General features: G+C 41.5%; 1 protein-coding gene across 3 annotated transcripts in view; it reads left to right on the top strand.

Moving 5' to 3' along the window:
- The window catches only part of CASP10 (caspase 10), a 53,491-nt gene that overhangs the window by 16,909 nt on the left and 13,271 nt on the right, over positions 1–23,311 (top strand). For 2 of the 3 annotated variants that reach the window (XM_064373174.1, XM_064373173.1), the window contains exons 5-9: positions 1,825–1,934; positions 10,182–10,218; positions 12,340–12,431; positions 14,371–14,479; positions 15,580–16,084. In XM_064373174.1, coding sequence (XP_064229244.1) covers positions 1,825–1,934; positions 10,182–10,218; positions 12,340–12,431; positions 14,371–14,479; positions 15,580–16,084 — 853 coding nt within the window. Of the gene's footprint in view, positions 1–1,824; positions 1,939–6,773; positions 6,889–10,181; positions 10,219–12,339; positions 12,432–14,370; positions 14,480–15,579; positions 16,085–23,311 lie in introns of those variants that run through there. The other variant, XM_064373175.1, reaches the window with a different exon arrangement.

The raw sequence follows: 23,311 nt of genomic DNA, 5'->3' as shown, positions 1-23,311 counted from the left end.
AACTCTCGACCTCAGGTGATTGGCCCGACTTGGCCTCCCAAAATGCTGAGATTACAGGCGTACCCACTGCACCAGGCCCTAATTTTGATTTTTCTTTTCTACAGCTTACCTGTGTGTGATCTCTTTTGGGTGTCAATCATTATTGGTATTTTAATATTGACTTTCTTTAGTTCTAAGAGTTAGAGTCTAGTTCTGCCATTAAGATGAAAGACTAAAGGACTGAAAAGAGTAGGAATGCAGAGTTTAGACTTTTCTGTAAGTGTGATCCAAAGTCCAAGCTTGGTAGTTTTATTTAAGGACCACCTGGCTAACTTTTTAAGTTTTCTTGAGCCTTGGTGTTTGCTTTAGTTTTTTATTTTTATTTTTATTTTTGAGACAGAATCTCGCTCTGTCGCCAGGCTGGAGTGCAGTAGAGTGATCTTGGTTCACTGCCACCTCTGCCTCCCAGGTTCAAGCAATTCTTTTGCTTCAGCCTCCTAAGTAGCTGGGATTATAAGCACACACCACCACATGCGGCTAATTTTTGCATTTTTAGTAGAAATGGGGTTTCACCTTGGCCAGGCTGGTCTCAAACTTCTGACCTCATGATTTGTCGGCCTTGGCCTCCCAAAGTGCTGGGATTACAGGCATGAGCCGCTGTGCCTGGCCTAGTATTTTTAATTTATTATTAAAATAAGGTACATAATAATAAAATCAAATACAAATTCAAATAATTAAAACAATATAGAATGTAGAAGGTAAAAGTCTTTCTCCTTTTCTTTTTTCTCTATTACCAACCCGTTTCCCAAAGATAACCACTGTTTGAAATATATAGTTATTGATTTTCTTCTATTTAGAAACAATTGTATGTGTACATAGATAGTACACACACAGAGACACACATATATTTAACAAAGACCATGCTAATTATATTCTATAACTTGCTTTCCCCTCCCACATAATATAGCTGACATTTTAATGACTATATTAATAATACAGATATAACCCATTTTTATTAATGGTCTCTTAGAAATCATATTATGGATATAACATTTTTATATAATTGCCACTTTTAAGTGGATTGTCTTTTTTCTTCCATTCTTTTTTCCTTCTTCTTTTTTTGCTATTATAGCCTGAATTCTGATATTATTTTTTGAAGTAAGGCTTTAGAAATCTCTACTTGGCGATTATCTGGCACATTAAGCACCATACTTTTTTTTTTTTAGCAGCTTAAAACAACAGTAAGTTTTAAAATACTATTTAGTAAAGGATATAGTAATTTTAAGGCACTCATAAAATTATAAAAATAAAAACATAAAAGCAATAGAAAATATAACAATACAAAGAAGAAAAATAATTTATAAATTTACCCTTTTTTTCTGGGTATATATGTAGGCTTCCATAAACAAATGCAATTAGAAATTTACAATTCTCAGGCCAGGCACGGTGATTTACCCCTGTAATCCCAGCACTTTGGAAGGCCAAGGTGGGTGGATCAATGGAAGTCAGGAGTTTGAGACCGGCCTGGCAAACATGGTGAAACACTGTCTTTACTAAAAATACAAATATTAGCAGGGCATGGTGGCGCATACCTGTAATCTCAGCTACTCAGGAGGCTGAGGCAGGAGAATCACGTGAACCTGGGAGGTAAAGTTTGCAGTGACCAATATCGCTCCCTTGCACTCCAGCTTGGGCAACAAGAGCAAAACTCCATCTCAAAAAAAAAAAATTTACAATTCTCTTCAAAATAATTACTTTACATGGCTGCTTTTGATGACTGGTTATTTTGGATTGCTATGAATCAGAAGGTGATTTTTGTTTTTCTGTTCGTGATTTTATTTCCAGCTACCCAGATAGTGATACCTCCTGTAGACAAGGAAGCTGAGTCATTGTATCAAGGAGAGGAAGAACTGTTTTCCCAAACAGAAGTTAAAACATTCTTGGAAGCCTTACCGGTAGGTTCAGTGGTGTGCTGGTCATTGTTTAACAACCAGCTCCACCTTCCAACCCCAAAAAGAAAAAGAGAGTCCCCAGTTTGTACCATTTGCTGTATATGCTCCCGCCATGGTGATTTCAAGTAAACAACATGATATTAACCAGAGGGCACATTTTCTGAAAATTTAACAATTGGCTCTCACTAGCTGACTAGTGAGAGCTAGTTAGTGTGAGCTCTCACTAGTTTGAGCTTACTCCACACATCCCTGAGTTGTTTTGAAATGGTTTCTCTGTTCTTATCTGTGGGATGCAATTAGACTCGGCTTTAGGGACATAAAATCTATGGAGTACAGGGCACCTGACAGTAATTCCAGAGTTCAAATACAGACCTTTGTTTAATGCTCTGCTGTTACTGCTTTGAAATTATTAATGTATTGAACAAGAGGTTTGCCAAGCATTTAGCTGGGCAACCCAGAGGACAAGAAATGTGTTTCTGGTTTCTGGGTGCTCAGCTCTGAAAGGACGGGTGGAAGGGGAACCACTGGGAGAGTTTGCAGTCTGTTCCTCACAATGTGATCATGATCCTTGGGAGCTACGTGACAGTCTTCCCTGGGATTTGTGGTTCTTCCAGCAGACTTGGGTAGTTTGACTTTGCCAACCTCTGTCAGCATCAATAAAGTTAGCTTGGTCTGGGAAATTTTTTGTTTTTTTTTTTGTTTTCAATTGTGGTAAAATACACATAATGAAACATACCATCTTAACCATTTTTAAGTATACGGTTCGGTAATGCTAAATACCTTCATACTGCTGTGTAGGTTGTGTAGACGTTACCACTATCCATCTCCAGAACTTTTTCATCTTCTTTTACTAAAACTTTGTATCCATTAAATAATAACTTCTCGTTTTATCCTTCCCTCCAATCCCTGGAAACCACTGTTCTACTTTCTCTCTATATAAATTAGACTCTTTAGGGTACCTCATATAAGTAGACTCATACAATATTTGTTCTTTTGTGACTAGCTTATTTCACTTAATGTAACGTCTTCAGGGTTCATCTAAGTTGTAGCATATCTCAGAATTTCCTTCCTTTCTAAAGGCTGAATAATATTCCACTGTGTATATATAAAGTAAATCCTCACTTAACAGCATTGATAGATTTTTGGAAACTGACTTTAAGTGATAGCATACTGTATAATGTATTTATTTTTATTTTTAAATTTTTTGGTAGAGATGGGGTCTCACTCTGTTGCCCAGGCTGGTCTTAAACTCTTGGGCTCAAGCAAACCTCCTGCCTTATCCTCCCAAAATGCTAAGATTACAGCCATGAACCACCATGCTCAGCCACATACCATATAATAAAACCAATTTTACCATAGGTTAATTGATATAAGCAAGAGTTGGCCAGGTGTGGTGGCCCACACCTGTAATCCCAGCACTTTGAGAGGCCAAGGTGGGTGGAATACTTGAGGCCAGGAGTTTGAGACCAGCCTGGCCAAAACCCCATCTCTACTAAAAATATAAAAATTAGCTGGGTGTGGTGACGCGCACCTATAATCGCAGCTACTCGGGAGGCTGAGGCACAAGAATTGCTTGAACCTGGGAGGCGGAAGTTGCAATGAGCTGAGATTGCATCATTGCACTCCAGCCTGGGTGACAGAGTGAGACCCTGTCTCAAAAAACAATAACAAAAAAACTCCCTAACAGTTAAGTTCCTACAGCATACAGTTCATTGTTTCACTGAAAGTCGGAGTTACCAAGAACCTACAGATGACTCTGAGTGAGGACTCAGTCTACTACATTTTGTTATCCGCTCATCCACTGATGGACTCTTGGGCTGCTGCCACCTTTTGACTATTTTTAAGAACGCTGCTATGAATATCGGTGTAAAAATATCTCTTTGAGATGCGGCTTTCAGTTCTTTTGCGTATGTACCCATGGTGGATTATATAGTCATTCTATTTTCAGTGTTTTTGAGGAACCTTCATACTATTTTATGCAGTGACTGTACTGTTTGACATTTCTACCAACTGTGCACAAGGGTTCCAGTTTCTCCACATCCTCAGCAACACTTCCTCACCAAAACCTAATCTTTTCTTTTGATAGTAGCCAACCTTGTGGTTTTGATTTGCATTTCCATGATTTCCTTTGATTTTCTTTTCCTTTTGATAGTAGCCATTCCTTGTGGTTTTGATGCAAATTAAGGAAATGCAAATCAAAACCACAAGGATTTGGTTTTGTGGTTGTTGATCATCTTCCTCCTGTGCTTTTAGGCCATTTGTATATCTTCTTTAGAGAAATGTCTGTCTAAGTCCTTTGCTCATTTTCTAGTTGGGTTGTTTGTAGAAGTTTTATTTTATTTATTTATTCATTTTTTTGAGATGGAGTCTCACTCTGTCACCCAGGCTGGAGTGCAGTGACACAATCTTGGCTCACTGCAAACTCCACCTCCCTGGTTCAAGTGATTCTTCTGCCTCAGCCTCCCAAATAGCTGATATTACAGGCGCGTGCCACCACACCTGGCTAATTTTTGTATTTTTAATAGAGACAGGGTTTCACTAAGTTGGCCAGGCTGGTCTTAAACTCCTGACCTCAAGTGATCCGCCCGCCTTGGCCTCCCAAAGTGCTAGGATTACAGGTGTGAACCACCGTGCCCGGCCTTTATTTTTTATTCTTAAAAATTGTTTTATGGCTTCTTTACTACTGTCATGGTCTCATATTTTTAGTTATGATTTTTATATTTAAAAATAATTTCAATTTTATAGAAAAGTTGCAAGAATGTGAACAATACAAAGAACAACATGTACTGTTTTCCTAGATTCACCTACCTGCTGTTGATGTTTGACCCCATCTGCTTTATTATTTTTGTGCATTCACTCATACTTGCGCCCTTTTTCTCTGTCTCTCTCCACACACAAATTTTTTTTCTCAACTTTTTGAGTGTAAGTTGTATATATCATGGCCCTTTACTCCTAAATATTTTGGTGTGTATTTCCTAATAACAAGGATATTCTTTTACAGAGCTATAATACAATTATCAATGCCAGGAAAGTTATGTTAATATAATACTTTTATCAAATCAATGGTCCATATTCCAATTTTGTCTGTTGAGCCCAATAATGTCCTTGACAGTTCTTAAACCATCTAGCACAAAATTCCACCTAGGATCATATGTAAATACAACACAAGGCTGGGTACAGTGGCTCACACCTGTAATCCTAGCACTTTGGGAGGCCGAGGTGGGAGGACCACTTGAGACCAGGAGTTTAAGGCAAGCCTGGGCAACATAGTGAGACCCTCTCTAAAAGAAAATAATAAAAATTAAAAATACAGTATAATACAATGCAATATTGTATTTAGTTGTCATGATCCTTTAGTCTCCTTTACTCTTTTTTTTCTATTTTTTGGGGGGGGTCTTGGAGTCTCCCTCTGTCTCCCAGGCTGAAGTGCAGTGGCATGATCTTGGCTCACTATAACCTCCACCTTCTGGGTTAAAGCAATTCTTGTGACTCAGCCTCCTGAGTATCTGAGATTACAGGCATGTGCCACCACGTTTGGCTAATTTTTGTATTTTTAGTAGAGATGGAGTTTCACCATGTTGGCCAGGTTGGTCTCAAACTCCTGACCTAAGTGATCTGCCTGCCTCAGCCTCCCAAAGTGCTGGGATTACAGGCGTGAGCCACCACACCTGGCTTAGTCTCTTTTAATCTTGAACATTTCTGTAGATTTATGCCATTTATTTTCCTCTTTTATGCCATCAAGACTTTATTTATTTATTTATTTGGAGACGGAGTCTTGCTCTGTAGCCTAGGCTGGAGTGCAGTGGTGTGATCTTGACTCACTGCAACCTCTGCCTCCTGGGTACCAGTTCAAGCAATTCTCCTGCCTCAGCCTCCCAAGTAGCTGGGATAAAAGGAACATGCCACCATGCCCAGCTAATTTTCGTATTTTTTTTTTTTTTTTGAGACGGAGTTTCGCTCTTGATACCCAGGCTGGAGCGCAATGGCGCGATCTCGGCTCACCGCAATCTCCGCCTCCTGGGTTCAGGCAATTCTCCTGCCTCAGCCTCCTGAGTAGCTGGGATTACAGGCACGCGCCACCGTGCCCAGCTAATTTTTTGTATTAGTAGAGACGGGGTTTCACCATGTTGACCAGGATGGTCTCGATCTCTTGACCTCGTGATCCACCCGCCTCGGCCTCCCAAAGTGCTGGGATAATTTTCGTATTTTTAGTAGAGGCGGGGTTTCACCATATTGGCCAGGCTGGTCTTGAACTCCTGACCTTGTGATCCACCCACCTCAGCCTCCCAAAGTGCTAGGATTACAGGCATGAGCCACCGCACCCAGCCGCCATTGAGACTTTTGAAGAATGCAGTCACTCCTCCCACCTTTCATTAAGTAGAATTTTGTTTATCTTTGGTACGTGTGGTGTTCCTTCACAATTAGATTCAAGACATACATTCTAGCCAGAATATCACAGAAGTGATGTGTTTTTCTCAGGGCATCCCATTTGGAGACACAAGATGTCCATCTGCCCCCCAGTTCGTGATGCTAATTTTGATTGTTTGGTCAAGACATTTTCTGATATCTTCACTCTATAGTTAATTTTTATATAGTTACTATTTTTTCCCCCATACAATTAATAAGCAAGTGCTGGAGAGATATTTTAAGATTCTGTAAATATCCTGCTGCACATGAGAAGTTTCCCCTAGATTGAGTGTTCACTGATGATTCTTGTGTGATCCAGCATTTGCTATGTTGGTTGTAAAGCAATGCTTTTCCGACTCCAGTATTCTCTCCACATTTGTAAGTTGGCTCTCAGCATTCTACTGTAAAGAAGGACCCTCCTGTCTTCCCAAGAAGGTGTTTTTGTTTTTTTAAATAAAGGAGACAGTGGAAACTGGCCAGATGACCTGTAGCTCCTGGAGTTTAGCAAAGGCTGGGCAAATGCTCCACCTGAAGACTGTGCAGGCAGCCAGGAGGTGACACAGAGCAGGGAGGTTTGCTCTGTGGCTCTTGCCCTGAAGCCGATTTGGCAGGTGGAGGTATTTAGGCATTTGAGGGAATCTCAGCTTTGGGAGGGCACTTTGTAAGTGATCTTAAGAGATTAAGTGCATCCTTAATTAAAAGAAACACCTCTGCCTGCTTGCTGTGAGTTTATTTGAATTCTGTATCTCCTCCAAAGGGAAATAACACAAAATTGCAATTATTTATAAAAGCCTAAATTGGGTTCTTTTCTCTAACCTTGATTCAGTTAATTCCAGTCCTAGAAAAGTGCTTAGACATCTAATTGAAGTATTGAGGGAGAGAGGCTGCTTCCCTTGATTCCTTTACTGTAATCCAATTAAACTGACATTTATGGGCCAACTCCCTGACCCTGGGCACAAGTTTGTTTAGAGAGTTGCAAACCCCTCCCCACTCCCCACTCCCCAAGAAGCTCTTTATTTTTAAATTTTATTTCATTTTATTATTTTTTTGAGATGAAGTCTCGCTCTGTTGCCCAGGCTGGAGTGCAATGGCGCAATCTCGGCTCAATGCAACCTAGCCTCCTGAGTTTGAATGATTCTTGTGCCTCAGCCTTCCTAGTAGCTGGGATTACAGGTGTGCGCCACTATGCTCAGCTAATTTTTTTTTTTTTTTTTTTTGTATTTTTAATAGAGACAGGGTTTCATTATGTTGACCTCAGGTGATCCAACCTCCTCAGCCTCCCAAAGTGCTGGGGTTCCAGGCATGAGCCACTGTGCCTGGCCATCCCAGAAGCTCTTTAAAATGTGGTTTTCCAGCACTAACAATTTAGGATTCCCTAATTCTAAGTTAAATTGCCTGCTAAACCTAACTCTTCCCACCCACTTTTTCAAGTAGGTTTGTGCTCAGATACTGATGTGCATGTAGACATACACACACACACACACGCACACACACACACACACTTCTGCTCTTTGTCTCTGAGAAATCCAGTGGTTTCTAAAGGTGCATGGCTCAGCTGTGGCCTCTGAAGCAATGTGGTTCTGCTGACATGGGATGACTCTGGCCACAGCACATGCAGTGCGGGGATAGTTGTGGCAGTGCTGGAGGTGCGGGAGGACTGGGGTGCAGGCCCTCACATGTTTTCATACACTCTTAGGGTTGGAAGGTGTCTTAAAAGTTATCTGGGCAGCCCTTCCTCTCTCCATCAAGTTATGAATAAAATATAACTTGGTGAAACATCTCATGTTTCTTAAGCACCTGAAGATTTTTAAAAAAATTTTATTGGGCTCAATGAGAAGAAACTCTCATTGAATTTTAAGCAACATCTCCTAATTTGTTGAAAAATTAAATTGATATATATATATATTTTTAAATTGAGATGGAGTTTCACTCTTGTTGCCCAGGCTGGAGTACAATGGCGTGATCTTGGCTCACTGCAACCTCTGCCTTCCAGGTTCAAGTGATTCTCCTGCCTCAGCCTCCCGAGTAGCTGGGATTAAAGGTACTCACCACCATGCCTGGCTAATTTTTTGTATTTTTAGTAGAGACGGGGTTTCACCATGTTGGCCAGGCTGGTCCTGAACTCCTGACTTCAGGTGATCTCCCGCCTCTGCTCCCAAAGTGCTGGGATTGCAGGCATGACCCACCACGCCCAGCCAAATTGATATTTTTAAGTGTGACATAAAGTTTTCTTAAGGAGAGGCATGCCTCTCGTTGGAGGAGACCTACACCTTCTTCTTAATAAGGCCTTATTGGACTCCTCTTGAAAACAATCGAAAGAAGTTGAAAGATGACTGAGTGTGGTCAGGCTGTGGGACATTCATTCATTCATTCATTCTTCTTTGACATAGGTACTTGAGAGGTGTCAGCAGAGGATGCAACATTCTCAGGAGAAGAAAGGCAGACTAGACCTTAAAGCTTTTTTCTAGTCTCTGTTCTGGCTGACTTTATCAGCCAAGGGAAGAATAAATCAAGGAAAGCTAAGGTCTGGAGGGGCTGGGCAGAGCCTGCTGCTGTGTATGCATTGCCGTTAGTCCCGGAAGACTCACTCAAGTACTGGACAAAACCAGAAGGCAGCCCGGCCAGGCCCTTGTCTGCCACTTGGAAGGAATCTAGGATTCTGCAGGAAGGGAACAGTGGCTTGTGGAAAGAAAGGCAGGAAGCCTTTTGGAGAGTGAAACTAAGCCTCCTTTGCATTTGTTTTCCCCAGAGCTGGGAATTTTTTTTTTTTTTTGAGACAGTCTTGCTGTGTTGCCCAGGCTGAAGTACAGTGACGCGATCTCAGCACACTGCAACCTCTGCCTCCCAGGTTCAAGTGATTCTCCTGCCTCAGCCTCTCAAGTAGCAGGGATTACAGGCATGTGCCACCACTCCTGGCTAATTTTTTTTTTGTATTTTTAGTAGATATGGGGTTTCACCATATTGGCTGAGCTGGTCTTGAACTCCTGACCTCGTGATCCACCCACCTTGACCTCCAAAATGGGATTACCAGGCCAGAGCTGGGAAATTATAGTATTGTGCAGCCCAGAAGCCTGGGGGCTCCAGCAGGGAGGCATTCCCAGGAACTTGGGGGTGATTTGTCGGTTCCCTCACACAGGTCAGGGCCAGCCCTTCCCCAGCACCTTGCTCAGGTTCCCTTGGGGGCTTTCTGCTGCAGGCTGATGGCTGAGGGTCATAGGGGGAAGGGAGTGGTGGTGAATGGGGAGGAGGATGCAAAAAAGACAGGGTCCTAGACTTTGTTTTAATTTTGTATTTAATTATATAAAACATTAATGTATGCATCCTTGCCTCTCCTTCCCCCTCAAGTACCATTTTTATTTGTTTTTTGATTTATCTTATTGTTACTTTTGAAAAAAGTCCAACCCATATCTTCTCTTTATTACAAAAGAGGTAGTGTACTCAAATACCATTTCATTTTCCTTTCTCCATGTGACAGCACCCCCTGGAGAAGTGTATAGAGGTGTCCTCGGCATCTCACTCCACTGTGTGGACATATCGTAGTTTTTTCAGCCGCTTCCTATTGGTGGACATTAGGCTATTTTCAGTCCTTACTGCAAATAATGCTGCAATGAATAAATACCCTTGAGCATATGTCACACTCTGTTTTTGCCAGCGCGTCTTTGTGAACTTTCTCTTTTGGATGGAGAGAGCTGGTTCTCTTCCCATCTCCTGCCAATGACCTTTTCTGTGGGTGGAGATTAGATATCTGTCCTTCCCTCCATCAAGTCTAGTTTTTGTTTCTCATCCAACTGTGTGAATTTCTCACGTTTCATGGATTTGTTTGTTTGTTTGTTTTCTCAACAGGAGGAGTCCTGGCAAAATAAGCCTGCAAGGAGTGATGGTAGGTGTTTCCAATATACTTTTTACAAATATACTTTTTAGATCAGTATGGCAGGGATAGATATATTTGATATATATGAAGGAATTTCAGGTGACTTGGAAGAGAAGGTTTACAGATAATGGAGAATTCATTTTTTATTCCAATTCAATGCAAGACATTGAATGCATGGATTACACTAGGCTTTTCTATGGCGGTATGGAGAGGGCTGGGTGGTTTCTCCTCTGAATGCCTAGTGTAGCAGATTCTAGGAACTGCAGACAGCTGCTCTCCTGCCCTTCAGAATTAGGTCACTCTCTGTGTAGCAGAAACAGCCCCCAGCAGGGCTGAAGCCTTCAGGCCAGCACTGACAGCGGAATGTGCGGTCTGGGTGGGTGTCCTCTATGGAATGGTTCCAGATGTTGATTCAGAGGGAGAGAAGAAACAAGAGGAGGGACCTGAGGATGGTGTGTTTAGTTCCCTGAATCCCTGCCTAGAAACCATAACCTTAGGAAAGTATTCCAGAATCTGCCATCGGGCTAAACTGCTTATGAACAAACAGGCTTTAGTGAAGTCTTTCTGTGGTATGTAGAGTTTGTCAGAGCCCATTCCTCATTTTTTTTTTTTCTGGAAAATTAACCTTTAGAGTCCAAGACACACAACTTTGCTAGCCATCTGTCATTTTGCCTAACATGGAGGTGGTGTGCTATGATGTTGATAACATTGACTAGGTTATCATTATGAAGCGCTTGCCATGTACCGGGCACTGTTCTGAGAGATTCCAGGGAGTATGTCATTTAATCCTCCAATCACTGTACTACTGTTATTCTCACCAGTGAGGAAACTGAGACCCATGAAATCTAGTGCTTTGTTTGTACTGCAGCTAAAAGGCACTGCAGCTAAAAAGAAGTGAAGTTGGGATTTGAACCCAGCAGTCTGAGTCTGGTTCCAGAGCTAGCTCTCCTAAGGCCAGGGTCTTCTGCTGTCTACTTATGTGAGCTCAGGCGACTGCTTCACCCCTCTGAGGAATAAGGCAGTTTCTTTCAGCTTTACAATTCTGCGTGGCTTCCAACATTTAGACGTGCCTTCCCCTGGAGTGTTACCTTCTCCCATGGTGAGGAGGAATTTATAGGTGCTTGAGCCACTGCAGCTTGGATCCCTTTTGCCGTGTTTTCTGCTCTGGAGAGTATGGACTTGCTCAGCCTGAGCTAAGCCCGAGGATTGATCCTTAGCAGTAGTTAATAACTAACTCATGCCCCAGAGATAAGGATAGAGTTTGGTGGATTCTACTACAAACTTTCTGCAAGAGGAAAAAGAAAACTGTTTCATGCTACATTTCCCTGTTAGTGCCACGTGACAAATAACCCATCCCTGACCTTCTCTCTGTGATAGAGTCTTTTCCAGAAAAATCAGGGAGTTTGCAGGAACACTTCAAAGCAGTGTGATCCTCAGCTGATGCCAAACTGGAACCTTCTTTTTCTCCTCTTTTTTCTTTTTCTTTTTTTGAGACAGGGTCTCACTCTGTTGCCAGGCTGGAGTGCAGTGGTACAATCACAGCTCACTGCAGCCTTGACTTCTCAGGCTCAGGTGATCCTCCCACCTCAACATCCCAGGAAGCTGGGACTACAGGCGTGTGTCACCATGCCCAGATAATTTTTTATATATTTTTTTTCTAGAGATGGGGGTCTCACTAAGTTTTCCAGGCTGGTCTTGAACTCTTGGGCTCAGGTGATCTGCCTGTCTTGGCCTCCCAAAGTGCTGGGATTACAGGCATGAGCCACCACACCCAGCCTCCCTCTTTTTTCTTCTCGAGGTCCACCTAACCTCTGTATATCCAGTAACAGATAAATGCCTACTCAACCCAACAATGCTTGAGCTGGAATTCTTGAGCTGATCCATGGGATTTTAATTAATTCCCCACCCCATCCCTGCCAGCAGCATAGTTTCCAACCTGGACAAAGCAAAAAGGAATGCAAAGACACATCAGCCTCTCCTATGAGGAAGGGCATGGTGGCTGAATTTGTCTGAGGAGGGCCTTGAGATAAAAATAATCCTCCAGAATTAGATTCGATGTCAGAAAATTATTAGTGAGGAAATCCAAGTGCTTGGGGAAGATATTTGGAGTCTGAGTACCTCTCTTTCTAGGTAACAGAGCCACAGATGGTGCACCCAGCCTGGTCTCCAGGGGGATGCAAGGAGCATCTGCTGACCCTCCCAATCTTGAAACCAGCACAAAGGTCTGGATGGTTTCTTTTTTTTCTTTTTTTAATTAAAAAAATGTTTTTCCAATGCAATCAAAAGGATGGTTTCTTTAGGTGCTCTCTCCCTAGGGTCCGGCCTTTGATGACTTTGAGGGCTCAGAGCAGTTTGTTTCTGATGTGTTTCTCCCTCTCTCTGTAATTACCTCTGTTCTTCCCACCTTTTTCTGTATCAATCAGAAGTGATTGATACCTTTGACTATGGAGGAAATGCTGTTGCACTTTGAGTCATGCATACCCTTTGGGTTATTCCTGGAGGGGGGAAGTTTCTTTTCTTATCCACTAAAGTCACTTATTTTCTGCTTGGATAAAGATGTATCATGATTTCAAGGATGATTTTAGCTCCACAGAGGCTCTGCTAAAGTCAGCTCAGCTAATTTGCAATCACATGCTGTTTACAACAGCCTTCAGAAATAATGGCACATATTTTTAAATTCCTACTGTGAATATGTATATATTTATATTTATATATAAAGATGGCAGTCTCACTATGTTGACCAGGCTTGTCCTGAACTCTTAGGCTCAAAGGATTCTCCTGCCTCAGCCACCTGAGTACCACCATGCCAGCTTATATATTATTTTTATATTCAGAAATAAAGTTACAAAAAAGATTTCTCTTTTTTTGAAGGCATTAGGTCACTCCAGAAGTATACCATCTGAAAAAAATCTTTGATATTTATGTCGTCTTGAAACCCTTGCATATGCTTTCTTCATTCATGTTGCTAATATGAAAATGAAGATACTTTTGCATAAACCCTGGGTTTGACAATATTAAAATACATATTCCATTTTTTAACTTTCATAACTGAGCTTCTCCAGTCAAACTAGGAAAAGTCTGATTTTAATCAGGACCTGGTATTCTTCTTTGGAATTAATTAGCTAATTCCACACTAGAGCCAGTATTTTTTTTTTTTTTTTGAGACAGAGTCTTACTCTGTCACCCAGGCTGGAGTACAGTGGCGTAATCTTGGCTCACTGCAACCTCCGCCTCCCGAGTTCTAGCAGTTCTTCTGCCTCAGCTTCCCGAGTAGCTGGGATTACAGGCATACGCCACCATGCCTGGCTAATTTTTGTAATTTTAGTAGAGATAGTGTTTCACCATATTGGCCAGGCTGGTCTTGAACTCCTGACCTCATGATCCACCCACCTTGGCCTCCCAAAGTGCTGGAATTACAGGTGTGAGCCACTGCATCCGGCCAGGGCCAGACTCTTGAGAACTCTCTGCCTCTGATACTGGGGAGTGGCATCTTGTAAAAAAGGAAGTGTCTGATCTTTAGTGCAAATGAAATTTATCCTTTGTCCTGGGCTCTAGGACTTAAAAAAGAATCTTCGAAATTTTATTCAGATTACCATTGTGCAGTAAAACTGAGTTGCAGAGTGGTCAGAATTCCTAGTCTTTCAATATGTGACTTTAGAAATAATGTGGCATGAATATTCCAAGGAGTTTAGACTAGAGTATAGAAAAATGGTTTTGGCCAGGCATGATGGCTCACGCCTGTAATCCCAGCACTTTGGGAGGCTGAGGTGGGTGGATCACTTAAGGAGTTTGAGACCAGCCTGGCCAACATAGTGAAACCCTGCCTCTATCCAAAATACAAAAATTATCTGGGCGTGGTGGTGGGCACCTGTAATCCCAGCTACTTGGGAGGGTGAGGCAGGAGGATCCCCTGAAAGTGGGAGGCGGGGGTTACAATGAGCTGAGATGGCATCACTGCATTCCAGCCTGGGCAACAAAAGGAAGACTCTGTCTCAAAAAAACCCAAAAACCCAAAAAACCCAAAAACCATGGTTTAAACAACTGGCATGAGGAGATACATCCTGCTCTTCCTCACAACGGACACCATTGGAGTAGTTAGTTAGAAACATTTAAGGCCCTAAGATGAGGATCCCTACTAAGTGGTTCTATCTGTTCTTCAAGGGGGCAGCTGTGTACAGGATGAATCGGAAGCACAGAGGCCACTGTGTCATTGTCAACAACCACAGCTTTACCTCCCTGAGGGATAGACGAGGAACCTATAAAGATGCTGGTAAGAAAGTCTGAAATAGTTTATCAAATGCAAATTGGGGATCTTAAAAATATTTTTTATTTTCACATTTTCTTTCTGTGGCTTTTATCTTCCATATACATGTAAGGATGATATCATGTTTCTGAGCCTCTTGTATATCCCTGGGGCATCATCAATCTGCTAAAGAGTGGTAAGAATTTCTGACTGTTTACAACTCTGAATAGGGGAGAGCATGTACTGGGGAGAGCATGCTGGATTGACATGAGAAAACCTGGGTGTGAGCTTCAGCTCCACCACTACCTAGGCTTGTGATGGTTAGAGTCGAGAGACCTTGGCTTCTTCAACTGTGGAACAGGATGAAACACTGGCCATTGCCAATTTCTCAGGACTATTGTGACAACACTGGCTATTACATGATAAGAGATTCATTGTAAGATTTTATTTTTATGAAAATAAAAATGGCTGGGCGCGGTGCTCAGGCCTGTAATCCCAGCACTTTGGGAGGCCGAGGCGGGCAGATCACGAGGTCAAGAGATAGAGACCATCCTGGACAACATGGTGAAACCCCATCTCTAATGAAAAGACAAAAATTAGCTGGGCGTGGTGGTGCGTGCCTATAGTCCCAGCTACTCGGGAGGCTGAGGCAGGAGAATTGCTTGAACCCGGGAGGCAGAGGTTGCAGTGAGCCAAGATTGCGCCACTGCACTCCAGCCTGGCGACAGAGTAAGACTCCGTCTCAAAAAAAAAAAAAAAAGAAAGAAAAAGAAAAGAAAAGTAATTCAAAGCTTTAAGCCTTTTGCTGTGCAATTTTTGTAACTATTAGCGTTGTTTCAGTTCTGGGATTTTTTTTTTGAGACAGAGTCTTGTTCTGTTGCCCAGGCTGGAGTGCAGCAGTGCAATCCCTGCACCTGGCTAATTTTTGCATTTTTAGTAGAGATGGGGTTTCACCATGTTGGCCAGACTGGTCTCAAACTCCTGACCTCAAGTGATCCTCCTGCCTTGGCCTCCCCAAGTGCTGGGATTACAGTGAGACACCATGTCCAGCCTTGTTTTAGTTCCTCATTTTGTTTTGCTTCATTTTATTATTTCCCGTTTTTCTCTCTCTCTCTCTTTTAAAACAGAGATCCTGAGACATGTGTTCAACTGGCTTGGGTTCACAGTGTGCACATACAATAACGTGACAAGAGGGCGCATGGAGGAGGTCCTGCAGGAGCAGAAGTGCAATCCAGACCATGTCAATGGGGACTGCTTTGTGTTCTGTATTCTGACCCATGGGAAATTTGGAGCTGTCTACTCTTCAGATGAGGCCCTCATTCCCATTCGGGAGATCATGTCTCATTTCACAGCCCTGCAGTGCCCTGGACTGGCTGAAAAACCTAAACTCTTTTTCATTCAGGCCTGCCAAGGTGATGAGATACAGCCTTCTGTCTCCATCGAAGCAGATGCTCTGAACCCTGAGCAGCCGCCCACTTCCCTGCAGGGAATACTGCAGGATAGTATTCCTGTCGAGGCTGACTTCCTGCTCGGTCTGGCTACTGTCCCAGGCTATGTATCCTTTCGGGATGTGCAGGAAGGCAGCTGGTATATTCAGTCTCTGTGTAATCGTCTGAAGACATTGGTCCCAAGGTGAGAGCTCTTTTATTCTTCCATTTTTAGTTAATTAATTTTATTTATTTATTTATTTTGCTCTCATTCAACACCTTTGGTAAGGGTGAGAGTTCTAAGTTGTTTCATCTATGAACCTGTTCATTCATCTGCCTACCTTCCTGTTTATCCACCCATCTATCCATCCATCATCCATCCATCCATCCATCCATCCATCCATCCAACAACCTTGTATTGAGTACCAGCATGGATCTGGAAAGAAAGATACAGAATTAAAAAAAGACAGTTCTTGCCCTCAGGTTGCTTACAAGCTAGAAGGATAGACAAACAAATAGACAGGGAAGGGCATCCCCAGCTGGTAAGTGCACATTGTGAAGTATAGGTGTTAATGGGAACATGCAGGATGAGTACCTTGCCCAGATTTGAAGGATCAGAGGAGGCTTCTAGAAATAACAAATAGATGTTAGGCAAAAATCAGGTGAGAGATGTGCTGGGCAGAGGGAATAGCATGGACAAAAGAATGGGGGCCTTTTATTTGTTCCTTTATTTATCAGTCCTGAGCACCTATGTGCTGTCTTTGGCATTCTCTTTGCCACTGCTCTGACAGCTTCCCTTCTGTCTCTGCCACACGCTACCCTCCTGACAGCTTTAGCTTTACCTAGAGGCCACGGGTGCCTCCATGAAAATATCTCCAAAGTTGGCCATCTCTGGCCCACTCATCTCTGAATTCTGAATTCCTGGGGGGCAGAGACCCTGTTTTATTTCAACTTGATATCCTCAGCCCCTGACCTGATATACTGTGAACTTGATAAACATTTTCTGGGCCAATGAATGATGTGCCTGAACCAATCTCATTAATAGCCCGCTAGATATCCTACCTCTGTTTAGCCCTTGGACCTCACATTCAGCATGCATGTTTCTTTCTTTCTTTTTTTTTTTTTTCTTTAGAAAGAAAGAAAAAAAGAATGAAGAAGAGGAAGAAAAAGAAGAGAAAGAGAGAGAGAATGGGAGTATTGCTTTCTTGCCCAGGCTAGAATGCAGTTTAGTAATGGGTATTGAAAACCTCTTTCATACCAATAATTATACTTAATGATGTAGACAGGAAGGAATAAGGGAAGAAAGTAACAAACAAGCAGCCAACCAATATTTCATTTAAACCTATGAAATGCTATGCGATTACTGAGGAGTGATTTACTTCCAATTATGTAGTCACTTTTGGAATAGGTGTGAGATGGTAATGTATGTTTTGTGTATTTGAAGTGGAGAGTTCTATAAATGTTTATTAAGTTTACTTGTTCCGGGTCTGAGTTCAAGTCCTGGATGTCCTTGTTAATTTTCTGTCTGGTTGATCTATAGAATCGTTAGCTCTTCTTGTTACATTGATCCTTTTGCCATTATGTAATGTCCTTCTTTGCCTCTTTTGATCTTTGTTGCTTTAAAGTCTACTTTATCAGAGGCGAGAATTGCATCTCCTGCTTTTTGTTTATTTGTTTATTTTTACTCTCTGTTTGGTTGGTAAATCTTCCTCCTTCTCTTTGTTTTGAGTCTTTGTGTATGGTTGCATGTGAGATGGGTCTGGATGCAGCATACTGATGAGGTTTGGCTTTTTATCCAATTAGAATATATATAAGTTTAATACTGCCATTTGATGCTAGCTGGCTGTTTTGCCCATTAGTTGGTGTACATTTTTCATTGTGTTAATGCTCTTTGCTTTTTGATATATTTTTGGAAAGGCTGATATTGGTTGTTCCTTTATATGTATAGTGCTTCTTTCAGAAGCTCTTGTAAAGCAGGCCTGGTGGTGGTGAAGTCTCTAAGTACTTGTTTTTTCGCAAAAGATTTAATTTTTCCTTCGCTCATAAAGCTTAGTTTGGCTGGATATGAAATTCTGGGTTGAAAGTTCTTTTCTTTAAGGATATTAAATATTGGTCCCCACTCTTTTCTGGCTTGCAGGGTTTCTGCTGAGAGATCTGCTGTAAGTCTGATAGGTTTCCCTTTATGGGTAACCTGACCTTTCTCTCTGGCTGCCCTTAGTATTTTCTCCTTCATTTCAACCCTAATAAATCTGGTGATTATGTGCCTTGGGGTTGGTCTTCTTGAAGAATATCTTTGTGGTGTTCTCTGTATTACCTGGAGTTGAATATTACCCTGCCTTGCTAGATTGGGAAAGTTTTCCTGAATGATATCCTGAAGAGTATTTTCCAACTTGGATTCATTCTCTTCATCACATTCAGGTACACCTATCAAACGTAAATTAGCTCCTTTCACATAGTCCCCTATTTCCTGGAGACTTTGCTCATTCCTTTTTATCCTTTTTTCTCCAATCTTGTCTTCTTGTTTCATTTCACTGAGCTGGTCCTCGACTTCTGATATCCTTTCTTCTGCTTGATCAATTCGACTGTTTAAACTTGTGCATACTTCGTGAAGTTCTCGTGTTGTGTTTTTCAGCTCCATCAATTCACTTATATTCCTCTCTAAATTGTTCATTCTCATTAGCATTTCATCAAACCTTTTCTCAAGGTTCTTAGTTTCTTTGCATTGGGTTAGAACAAGTTCTTTTAATTCACAGAAGTTTCTTATCATCCACCTTTTGAAACCTGCTTCTGTTATTGGAGCACACTCGTTCTCCATTAAGCCTTGTTCTGTTACTGATGAGGAATTGCGATCCCCTGTAGAGGGAGAGGCATTCTGATTTTGAGTATTCTCTGCCTTTTTAGGCTGGTTTCTTCTCTTCATTATATATTTATCCCTCTGTCGTCTTTGTAATTACCGACTTTCTAACTAGGTCTCTGAGCAGATGTCCAACTTTTGATTCCCAGCGTCGAAATCTCAGCAATCCACTGCGCTGGCCAAAACAGCGGTGTTAAGATTGATGGTGCTTTTCTGCCCGGGAATCTCCGGACTCTGCACCAAGAACTGCTGCACTAAGGTGCCAGCAAAACCGCCGCGCTGGCCACAAGAGTCGCTCTGGTGACCCGTGGGGCTCCTCCGCTGGGAATCTCCTGGTCCGTGAGCAACAAATATTCGTCTGAAAGTGTGGCGTCCTCTCGTTCTCTGCGCTTTCACTGGGAGCTACGTGCCCGAGCTGCTAGTGATCAGCCATCTTGGATCTCCCAGCATGCATGTTTCTAAGCTCATCTTCCCAGCCTTCTCCAGGAGCTCCTACTCCTGAATTCCCATTTGGAGGAATGGCCATAGTGCTCTTCTGGGAATTCAGGATTGGAGCCTTGAGTCAACTTTGCTTTTCTCTCTTTTTTACCAGCCCCTCCATCTCTACCACAGACATCAGAGGCTAATGTCTATGGCTTCAGGAACAAGGCAATATTTATTGCGGGCATACTATGTGCTTACTATACTGGGTACTGAACTGGGGGCTGGGGATGCAGCCTGTGTACAAGAGAGACAAAATCTGCTCTCCAGGGAGCTAAAAGTCCAGTGAAAGAAAGACAGATAATAAAAATGTAAGTGAATATTTATATTATTATTATTTTAAAAATTCAACAGTATTAAAAGGAGACAGTATACATGCATGATTAAGCAATGCTTGTTTTTTTTTCCGGTATTCCAGAAATTTCTTGTTATTTTTAATTGACACTTCATAATTCTACATATTTTGGGGATATAATTTGATGTTTCAATACATATATGTGTTATATAATGATCAAATCAGGGTAGCTAGTGTATCCATCACTTCATGCATGTATCATTTTTTTGTGGTGAGAACCTCTAAAAGCCTCTCTTCTAGCTATTTTATAATATATAACACCTTACTGATTGATTGCTTTAGATATGGGATCTCACCATGTTGCCCAGGCTGGTCTTGAACTCCTGGGCTCAAGCAATCCTCCTGACTTAGCCTTGTAAGTAACTAGGATTGTGAGCTCAACCTACTGTGCTCAGCTCAGAATGCCTTGCTGTTAACCACAGTCACCCCACTGTGCAATAGAACACCCGAGGTTATTCCTCCTAATTGTAACTTTGTACCCATTGACTAACCCTTCCCTCCTTCCCTCTCTCATCTCTGTAATGGCTGTTCTACTCCCCGCTTCTATGATATCAACTTTTAAAACAAAGATTCCACATGAGTGAGAACATACAGGTTTTTTTCTGTGTCTGGCTTTTTTTTTACTTAACATGATGTTCTCTGGGTTCATTCACATTGTCAGAAATGTCAGGATTTTCTTTTTTTATGGCTGAATGGTATTCCATCGTGTATAAATATCACATTTTCTTGATCCATATATCCATTTTGGACACTTATGTTGATTCCCTATCTCGGCTATTGTAAATAATGCTGCAGTAAACAAGAGAGTGCAGATATCTCTTTGACATATTGATTGCATTTCCTTAGACTATATACTTAGTATGGAGATTGCTGGATCATGTAGTATTTTTATTTTTAATTTTTTGAGGAACTGGCATACTATTTTGCATAATGGTTTACTAATTTACAATAGCACTGACGGTGTGTAAGTGTCCCATTTTCTCCAGATCCTTGCCAACATGTGTTTTGTTTGTTTTTTGTTTCTTTGATAATAGTCATTCTAATTTGAGTGAAGTGGCATCTCACTGTGTTTGTTTGTTTTTTTTTGAGACAAGGTCTTGCTCTATCACCTAGGCAGGAGTGCAGTGGCACAATCTTCGCTTATCGCAGCCTCTGCCTCTCAGGTTTAAGCAATTCTTCTGCCTCAGCCTCCTGAATAGCTGGGATTACAGGCATGCACCGCCACGCCTGGCTAATTTTTGTATTTTTAGTAGAGACAGGGTTTTACCACATTGACCAGGCTGGTCTTGAACTCCTGACCTCAAGTGATCTGCCCACCTCGGCCTCCCAAAGTGCTGGGATTACAGGCATGTGCCACTGTGCCCGGCTGTCACTGCGGTTTTGATTTGCATTTCCCTGATGATTAGCGATGTTGAGCATTTTTTTCTATACCTGTGGAGCATTTGCATGTCTTCTTTTGAGAAATGTCTATTAAAGTCTTTTACCCATTTTTAAATACAGTTATTATTATTATGTTTTTTTTCTGTTGAGTTGTCTAAGTTTCTTATATATTCTGGATATTAACCCCTTATGAGGTTAATATCCAGATAGTTTGCATTTTTTTTTTCCATTTTATAGATTGTGTCTTCACTCTGGATTTTCTTTTCTGTGCAAAAGAGTTTTAATTTGATGTAATCCCATTTATCTATCTTTGCTTTTGTTGTCTATGCTTTTGAGGTCTTATTTTAAAAATCCTTGCCCAACCCAATGTCATGATATGTTTGGCCTATGTTTCTTCTAGTAGCATCATAGTTTCAGGTTTTATATTTTAGTCTTATACATTTTAAGTTGGTTTTTGTATATGATGATGAGAGATAAGTGTTTAGTTTCATTTTTCTGCGTGTGAATGTCCAGTTTTCCCAGCACTATTTTTTGAAGGGATTCTCTTTTACCCATTGTGTGTTCTTGGCACCTTTGTCAAAAATCAGTTGGCTTTAGGTGTGTGAATTTATTTCGGGGTCTCTATTCTGTTCCATTGATCTATGTGTCTGTTTTTATGCCAGTACCATGCTGTTTTGGTAACTCTAGATTTGTAGTATATTTTGAAGTCAGGTAGTGTGATGCCTCCAGCTTGTCCTTTTTGCTCAGCATGCTTTCACTATTTGGGGTCTTTTACGGTTCCATATACATTTTAGGCTTCTTTTCTTCTATTTCTGTGAAGAATGTAATTTTTTTGTTTGTTTTTGTTTTGTTTTGTTGTAGAGACAGGGTCTTGCTGTGTTGTCTAGGCTAGATTTGAACTCCTAGGCTCAAGCAATCCTCCCACCTCATACTCCTGAGTAGCTAGGATTACAGGCATTTGCCATTGCACTTAGCTTGTCACTGGTATCTTGATAGGGACTGCATTAAGTCTGTAGATCTCCTTGGGTAGTATGGTCATTTTAACAAGATTAATTCTTCCAACCCATGAACATAAGATATTGTTCCATTTGTTTGTGTCCTTTTCACTTTCTTTCATCAATGTTTTATAGTTTTCAGTGTTCAATATCTAAATTAATGAGATTTTAATTATTTAATAATTTTAGGTATTTAATTATTAATTATTTAATATTAATTTAAATGACATTTAAATTAACAAGAAAAAACTTTGCTAGGTGTGGTGGCATGTACTTGTAGTCCTAGCTATTAGGGAGTCTGAAGTGGGAGGATTGCTTAGGCCCAGAAGTTTGAGGCTATAGTGAGTTGTGATCGCATTACTGCACTCTAGCCTGGGCAACAGAGTGAGATCCTGTCTCTTAAAAAAAAGAGACAATTTCAGGAAGTGATACCTGCCATGAACAAATCAAAACAGGATAATGATAGCTTCTTGGTGGAGGTAATATTTCAGGTGAGACTAAGTGATAAGAAGGAACCAGACACAGGAAGATTTGGGAATAGAGAGCAGGTGCAAAGCAAGATGCAGGGATTGAGAACAGGTCAGGACCCACATCCCCTACCTGAAAAACAGTGATGGTGAGGATGAGGGGATGAGAGTAGTCATACTTATTCTAAAAATGATGGTCAGCAGAACAGTGTAGCCAGTGTTCTAAGTGCTTTACCTGATATACATTCTTTAATTCTCTTGCAACTCCTAAGATGGGGACTGTTATGGTCTCTATTTTAGAGCTGGGAAAACTGAGGCATGGAGCAGTGAGTAACCAGCCTAAGACCACACAATGAATGAGCGATGGAGCCACAATTCAAAATTGCATCTGTCTTCAGAACCTGTGCTTGCTTCCAGCGATATGTATTGGCCACCCTGAGAATGTTCTGCTAAATGTTACATGTCCTGCAAGCCCAGGCTCAAATGCTACCACCTGCATAAAGCCTTCTCTCTCCCTCCCAACCAGAAGTGTGTTCTACTTTGAACTTGCAGTGGAACCTTGACCTTTCATTTGGTGTTGACCACACTCTGCCTTGTGTTATGAATATTGTGTATATGCCATCCTTGGTAAATGTTTTATATCTGCATTCTAAGTGTTTAACTCCAGGAGTTGTGTCATGTTTATCTTTGTATCTCTCCCAAGACTACAGATAGGGCATTGTTGGTATCTGTGGTATCTACTGCAGATTTATTGATCTAAGACCTGTCCTAGTGTCTTTTCTAAGACCTGGTGTGTGGTTTCTACCTCCTGATTGAAAAAATTTTCTTCTCTGAGCCAGGCATAGTGGCTCATGCCTGTAATCCCAGCACTTTGGGAGGCTGAGGTGGGCAGATCACCTCA

Source organism: Aotus nancymaae, unplaced genomic scaffold, assembly GCF_030222135.1.
Source record: "Aotus nancymaae isolate 86718 unplaced genomic scaffold, 86718_ANA_hifiasm-v0.15.2.pri h1tg000008l, whole genome shotgun sequence".
Taxonomy (NCBI): Eukaryota; Metazoa; Chordata; class Mammalia; order Primates; family Aotidae; genus Aotus; species Aotus nancymaae.
Note: the sequence above shows the minus strand (reverse complement) of the source record. Positions and strands in the feature narration are given on the sequence as shown.